Genomic DNA, 7722 nt, shown 5'->3' with positions numbered 1-7722 from the left:
TATGTGTGTGTGTGTGTGTGTATATGTGTGTGTGCTGTGTGTGTATGTGTGGCGTGTGTGTCGTGTGCATGGGTGTATGTGTGGCGTGTGTGGCGTACGTGACGTGTGTGTGGTGTGTGTGCATTGTGAATTGTAAGTAAGAGGGTGGTCAGTGTGTCATGGCCGTACCTCTATCTAACCAGGTAGTGTTGGTTTAACCGATGCTAACCTGATCTTCGGGAGCTTAGTCGTGTCCAATGTAGCCGATCCAACGATAAATAACCTGTCGTTCACACACACACACACACCTCTAGCCGATCCAACACGATGACATTCGGCTATCTGTCGTTTACACACCTCTAGTGATCCAACGATGACACTCGCTACCTGTCGTTCACACACTCTAGCTGATCCAACGATGACACTCGCTACGCTGTCGTTCACGTGAAGAACACCTCTAGCTGATACCAACGATAGACCTGTCGTTCACCGACACCTCTAGCTGATCCAACGATAACCTGTCCGTTCACTGACAAACTCTAGCTGATCCAACGATGACATCGTTACTGTCTTTAGCACACCTCTAGCTGATCCCAACGATGACATGCGCTACTGTCGTTCAGCAACAGCCTCTTACTGAATCCAACGATGACCTATCGTTACCGTGTCGTTACACACCTCCTAGCTGATGCAACGATGACACTCGCTATCTGTCGTTCACACACCTCTAAGCTGATCCAACGATGACATCGCTACCTGTCGTTCACACACACACACCTCTAGCTGATCCAACGATGACATCGCTACCTGTCGTTCAACACACCTCTAGCTGATCACCGATGACATGCTGTTACCTGTCGTTCACACACCTCTAGCTTGATCCAACGATGACTGTTACCTGTCGTTCACACACAACACGCCTTCTCTCACGGCGACTCGGCCGCAGCAGTCCGTTGGTTCACTGTACTAGGAAGCCATATCGCCCCCATGCTTGCGCATGAACTCGCGCAGTTGCGTACGCCCTCTGCGATGCGATGTTAGTTTCTCCGACTCGCTCGTCCACGGGGCGTGCGCAGCGTCTTCGCAGAGTCCGCGCGGTATACGTCAGCAGGTTGTGGCTTACCGACGAGTGGCGACGCCAGGTCGGCGTGCGCTGGCGCGCTACGTACTCCGCACTCTCTGGCGCGACCTCGTCGGTGGCGACGGGGCCGTAGAGGCGCCGCGCGATGCGACGGGTCGGCGGCAACGTCCCTCGTAGCGAACCACCCTCGTAGGTGGCGCCACCGCGGCGGAGGGTGCGCTTCGCGCCGAAGTCCGGTAGGCGAGGCAGCATTTTGGTGCACGATGTCGTCATACGTTGCTCGCCAGGTTGCTCCGGTAGAACTTTGAGGGGAAGCTTCTCAGCCAGGAGTTGAGGCGGCGCGCGCGGTGTCGCGCAGCGGAGTGCAGGATGTGCAGGAGGGCAGCGTGGTGGCGCGCAGGAGGGGCGACTGTGGCGCAGCGACGCCATAACACCTTGGCGATCGCGCAGCGGCGCCGCGCGGCCGTCGCGCGCATGCTCTCCGCTCCGTCGAGCGTACGACGCGGCAGCGGCTGATGACGGCGTCTTGTCCTCATTGTTGCAGGCCGAGGCGGCCGGTGCAAGCCGCGCGCGTGTTTCGGAAGGCGCAGCGCTCGAATTGCTGTAGTCGGAGCGGCGCGTATCGGACGGCGAAGCGCCGGATTTGTGCGCGTACCGGCACTCAGGAAGCCCATCGAAGCGTGTCTGCGCGGACCCGGCGGTGGCCGATCTCCGTCGCCGAGAGCATGTCAGCGACTTTGCCTGCCACTGCTGTAGTGCAGGGCTCGTCCGATGTAGAACGCCGCCGGTTAACGTTGAACAGCTCACCGATTGAAAGTCGAGCCGACGGCGTAGAGGCGACGATGGCGACGGTAGGTGGCATTATCCGTGCCGGCAACGGCGCGCGGCAGCGAGGTTTCGTTCGGCGTGTATCTGCCTAGAGGGCGGCTGGCTAGCGCGGGCGAAGAATGCAGTGGCGCGGCGTAGTCTGGGGAAGGGCGGGGAGGAAGAGAGAAGAGACGTGAGAAAGAGAGAAGCGAGAGAACGGCGTGGCCGCGTGTGGCGGGTGGCGCGAGTCGAGCGTGTGTGATTGCGTAATTGACGCGTGTAGTTATGTACGTATTCACAATGGGGTGTATTTACGTATCCAGGTGTATTAGCGGTATCCAGGTGTATTACGTTATTCACAGGTGTGTTACGTAATTTCCAGTGTATATCGTTTATTCACAGGTGTGTTACGTAATTCAAACAGGTGTATTACGTATTCACAGGTGTATTAGCAATATTCACGAGGTGTATTACGTATTCACAATGGTGGTGTCTATTGTTATTCACAGTGTAGTTACGTATTGCACATGGTGTATTCCGTATTCACAGGTGTATTACGTATTCACAAGTGTGTTACGTATTTCATGTCGTATATCGTATTCACAGGTGTGTTAACGTATATTCACAGGTGTATTAACGTATTCAGCAGGTGTATTACGATATTTACAGGTGTATTACGTATTCACAGGTGTATTACGTATTGCACAGTGTATTACGTATTCACAGGTGTATTACGCTATTCACAGTGTATTACGTATTCACAAGGTGTATTACGTATTCACAGGTGTATTACGTATTCACAGGCTGTATTACGTATTTACAGGTGTATGACGTAATTCACAGGTGTGTTTACGTATTCAAGCGAGGTGTATTAGGCGTATTCAGCAGGTGTGTTACGTCTTTCATGTGTGTATATCGTATTCACAGGTGTGTTACGTATATTCACAGTGTTTAGGTATTCAGCAGGTGTTTACATTATTCACAGGTGTATTACGTAATTCACAGTGTGTTAAATGCATAATGACTAATATATATTTGTCATTATACGCTCCTGATATGACGAATCAGCGACAACAATGTTCAGTCCTTCAAGAGACGTGTGCATCAACACCTGTAACATGTGCATCAACAGCTGCTACTGACGCTATGATGAAGCTGATGGCACTCTGTCATTCCCCTAAGCTGCTGTCAACCATTGATTGGCCCGTGAGGATGTCTCTCATAGTACGCTGCAGCTTCCTATACTTGAGTTTGGCTTTTCTCTCACCTTATGGGCTTAGCTATTGTTCACCATAGCACGATATTAAAAAAAGAAAAATCAACAGATGAACCTTGATGATTTCAGCGATGCAATTATAGACGTTTGTGTATGCGTGCTAGGTTCACATTCTGACCAGACAGATCACGAGTAAAGCGAGAAGTATTTTTAAGAGTTGCCTTATAAGTGCCGATCCCACACTAATTTCTTGTCATGTGCTGGCTAGACCGTGACTTAGTCTTAGATCGTCAAGACCACGGGGTTCTTAACCTGTGGTCCATGGAAGCTTTGGGGGTCCGTGGATGGACATCAGGGGGTCCGTGGATGGACATCAGGGGGTCCGTGAATCCCGTTGTATGCAAAATGTTGTGTTTATGTGCTTATGTGAATTTTTCTGGGGAGTGGTTCGTAGCTTTCACCAGATTCTCGAAGGGGTCCATGTCTCAAAAAAGGTTAAGAACCACTGGTCTAGATGGTACAAATCAAATCTGACATTTAATGTTCATAGGCTAAACAAATATCACTCGAATCAAACTCAGATGAAAAGCAAGGGGTGGTAGGTGAACGGTATTCGAACGTATAGGGTGCACGCCCGAGTAACGGGGGATGGGACGCGTAAGGGACATGTATCAAATACTCAAACGAGGATGAGACAGAAAGTTAGGTACACCGGGAATGACAGATCGGACCAGGAACGAGGGAGCGACAGAAGACAAGATGAACGAGGAATGACAAGTGAGTGATGCAAACATGAATTGAGAGCGGGGAGGAACGAGGGAACGACAGAAAGAAAAGAATGAGGAATGAGAGCGAGTAATGCGAACATGAAATCACAGACCAGATAAGGAGAATGAGGGAACGCTTGAGAGTAAGGTAAACAAAGTAAGGTAAACAAGGTAAGGTAAACAAGGTAACTGCGCACCGAATAGGAAACTCCCTAATTGACCTAGCGCTACCAAAACCAGGTCACTACGACCTATATTTGACCTTTACCTTGACCTTGATCATATTTCCCTTCCGCTCTATAACTGTGCCCCTAATTAACATAGCGCTACCAAACTTGGTATACTTACACATCTTGGGGAGAAGGTGTGTCGCGTACCAAAACCAGGTCACTACGACCTTTATTTGACCTTTACCTTTACCTTGATCATGTTTCCCTTCTGCTCTATAACTGTGCCCCTAATTAACTTAGCGCTACCAAACTTGGTATACTTACACATCTTGGGGAGAATGTGTGTCGCGTACCAAAACCAGGTCACTGCAGCTTTTATTTGACCTTGACCTTGATCATATTTCCCTTCCGCTCTATAACTCGGCCCCTAATTGACCTAGCACGACCAAACTTGGTATACTTACACATCTTGGGGAGAAGGTGTGGTGCGTACCGAAACCAGGTTACTGCAACCTTTATTTAACATTGACCTTGACCTTAACCTTCATCATATTTCCCTTCTGCTCTATAACTCGGCCCCTAATTGACCTAGCGCGACCATGCTTTCTATACTTACACATCTTGGGGAGAACACGGGGGATACGTGTATTTGGCGACAAATGCCCTTTCTAGTTATAATCATGGATGCCAGTGACAAGAAAAAAAGAATAGCAATTGCAATCTTATTATTAATGAAATCTAAAAATGAGCAAACACACGCAGTCATCGACAGTCAAGCTGCATTACTGCTTGAAGAGAGCCATAGCCATAGGCATAGGCATAGCAAACGAGACAAGGTTCCTCGGATCGACAATCATGTTGAGGTCACCGTTCAGAGCTATTCACCCTATGATTTTAAATCCCATTTTTGCCTGGAGAGGGAAACATTCAACCTGTTTGTTACTGAGTTAAGCCAGCATGAAGAGATGCAGACGACTGCAATGAATTGTGGGATACTTCACCAAGTGAGCGGCTCGGCTAGCCAAAAGCGGGTTACTTCGGCCTCACCCGGGTAACGCAAAAATACCACGTGACTGCCAAATCGAACGTATTTGGGGCTGGCCCGAGTAGACCCAGGTAAACTTGGGGAAGCAAATCGAACGCACTATTAATTCAATTATGTCATGTGATGTCATCAGGCTGCTATCGCAGCAAATGATCTAAGAATCTTTATCTCTCGTATAATGTCATTTTTTGACATTTATGTTTTTTGCAGGAATGTAGAAGAAATTACGGGCGCCGCAGAAATGTTGGGAGGGCGTGTGAAGACCTTGCATCCCGCTGTGCATGCTGGTAGAATCCTGTATAACTATTGCAGAATTTACATACATATCGCAGCCCTACATTGGGTAGACCGCATGTCTTGCAGCACTAATGTTGTAGTTGTAGCACGTACAGTATTTATATGATGCAAAAACATTGGGTATTGTGGGGTATACCCTTAATTAAATGTGACACAATGCAAAGTGGTAACTTGTATAACGAAAATTACTTTTATAATTAGCCGATATGTTTCTTTACATAATATTGAATTAAATTGAAATAATTTTGAATAATTTCATTACATAAATATTGAATTATTTCCAAATGCTCATCGGCAACACACTGTCACACGCTGGCCGCCGCACGCTAGCTGCTGCACACTGACGCTGAAGGGGTCGTTGTCGTATCAGGTACTACAGATATGTACCCTAGGTACGTATATGTATGTATACACAAGTGTACCAGACCTGTATCTTCTCAGCATATATGTACCCTGTGTTTACATAAACGTACCTGCCCCTGAAATTGAGATCGAATGAAGACGGTCATGGGGGAAGAGTAGGGGGCAGGAGGAGGAGGAGGTGGGGAGAAGGTGATGGAGGAGGAGGAGGAGGAGGAGCGGAGAAGATGATGGAGATCAAAAAAAGAAGGTAATGGAGGAGGAGGAGGAGCGGAGAAGGTGATGGAGATCGAATGAAGGTCATGGAGGAGGAGTAGGGGCAGGAGGAGGAGGAGGAGGACCTTTTTTTATTGAGACGTTCCAAGTGCTTGTGGGCATCATCACTACTAATACTACTGCTACTACTGCTGCTCCCCCGCACAGCAGCATACGCTGCAGTCGCATCGCTGGACTTTACCTTGCTCTTGAGTGCCTGGACTTTAGCCTAGCGCAGACCTTCATGCAACTCGACAGCGATTCTAGAATTGCTGTGAAATCGCTACGTCAGCGGGAACGTGCAACTGCAACCCGTAGCGATTCTGGTTCAGCGACTCGTCGCTCCCAATCGCCTCCAAATTGCTCTATAATTGCTTCGAAATAGCACGTGTGCGGGTAGACAGCTGCTTGTCAGGATGGAAAATCACCGCTTTGAACAAATCACATGACCAAAGCCATTTCGCTAAATGGTAGGCATGCATGCAGTCGCTTGCATGCGCACACGCGGTGAAACGTGCGCTACCGATCGCCTGCGGTTGCAGGTATTGTACTGCGAAAAGGTAGATGAACTCAGCTCCGGAATCGTAGCAGCTCAAGGACAAGTTCAAGTAAAATTTATTTTCATCGGTATATAATGAACATTATTAACATGAGCTAAGAGCAGCGTGGTAGAGATGTTTCGTAGATAGCAAGGTAGAGTAGCAGCGTAGTCGTGTAACAAACAGTAGTCATGTTGTCAGGATACTGATATTATTGTAGTGCGATTTAAGTTGGAGATCTCAGTGTTCTCATAGGGTCGACAGCGTAGTAGCGATGTAGCAAATAGCAGATTGTAGCAAAGTAGATGAGATGTAGCGAAGAGTAGCAGCGTAGTCTTGTAACAAACAGTGGAGATGACGTAGTCGCAGATTCGTTGTTGAACTGGGACTTTATTAGTACTTGACACATACAAATATATTTACAACACACATACTAAATACAGCCTAGGTCCCGTGATCTCCGTTTCCGTGGGCCTCTCTGCATCGTAGCTGTGTATCTATTTATCTAGTATCTCTTTTTTTTTCTCTGTCCGAGCGCCTATTTGTATTCATTTCAACACGTCTCGGCCGTCACCTCAATCTGACCGGTTTTCGTCAATTACCCCTGATACCCTATTACCCTGACGGGGCTAGGGTTCGCGGTGGCCACGAATAATATGTGCCACACGATCATCACAATAACAACAACAATCTACCAGGGCCAGAAGCACAAGACAATTAGTCCCACTGCCTCGTATGGTTAGAAGCCCCTTGTTAATTAGCCGCAATATGTACCATACAACACAGGTTGCAGCGACGAGCAACCAAAAATCGCAGGTCTTAAAGCCAAAGTTCAGCGACCCTTCGTCACTCGTCTACTCGTCACTTGTCGTCGTCACATGCGACGCCGTCGTCTTCATGTTGACAATCGCGGTGGCGGTGGCGGCGGCGGCGGCGGCTGCAGGGGGCGTGGCCTGACTCGTGACGTCGGCTGTGTGTTTGCGACGTGTTTCTGTCATCGGGTCGACTTCGTTATCGGTAGGGGCTGATCAATAACACTCACTCTGCAATCGTACAATATTATAATATAATATAAGAGAAGGGAGGAGGAAGGAGAGAGATAATAATATATATATATTGCGCTAGTGAGCCGTACGTACGTCTGTCTGTCTGTCTGTCTGTCTGTCTGTCTGTCTCTCTCTCTCTCTGTCTGTCTGTCTGTCTGTC

General features: G+C 48.4%; 1 protein-coding gene and 2 long non-coding RNA genes across 3 annotated transcripts in view; 1 reads left to right on the top strand and 2 right to left on the bottom strand.

Annotated features, from left to right (window-relative positions):
• LOC106814453 overlaps positions 1 to 4443 on the bottom strand; it is an 11465-nt gene extending 7022 nt beyond the window's left edge. The window contains exons 1-2 of the long non-coding RNA XR_001394607.1: positions 4405 to 4443; positions 4248 to 4270 (exon numbers count right to left, since the gene is read on the bottom strand). This is a non-coding gene — a long non-coding RNA (uncharacterized LOC106814453). The remainder of the gene's footprint in view (positions 1 to 4247; positions 4271 to 4404) is intronic.
• Positions 1 to 7473, top strand: part of LOC106814443 (bifunctional purine biosynthesis protein PURH-like) — a 16459-nt gene extending 8986 nt beyond the window's left edge. The window contains exons 3-4 of the mRNA XM_014818761.1: positions 5276 to 5348; positions 7303 to 7473. Coding sequence (XP_014674247.1) covers positions 5276 to 5348; positions 7303 to 7473 — 244 coding nt within the window. The remainder of the gene's footprint in view (positions 1 to 5275; positions 5349 to 7302) is intronic.
• Positions 441 to 871, bottom strand: LOC106814454. Its single transcript, XR_001394608.1, has 3 exons — positions 834 to 871; positions 736 to 786; positions 441 to 497 (listed from the first exon to the last, which is right to left on the bottom strand). It is a non-coding gene; the product is annotated as an uncharacterized LOC106814454 (long non-coding RNA).
• Positions 7474 to 7722: the final 249 nt, after the last annotated feature.

The sequence above is a fragment of the Priapulus caudatus genome, unplaced genomic scaffold, assembly GCF_000485595.1.
Source record: "Priapulus caudatus unplaced genomic scaffold, Priapulus_caudatus-5.0.1 Scaffold926, whole genome shotgun sequence".
NCBI lineage: Eukaryota > Metazoa > Priapulida > Priapulimorpha > Priapulimorphida > Priapulidae > Priapulus > Priapulus caudatus.
This window is presented reverse-complemented; position numbering and strand designations above follow the sequence as displayed.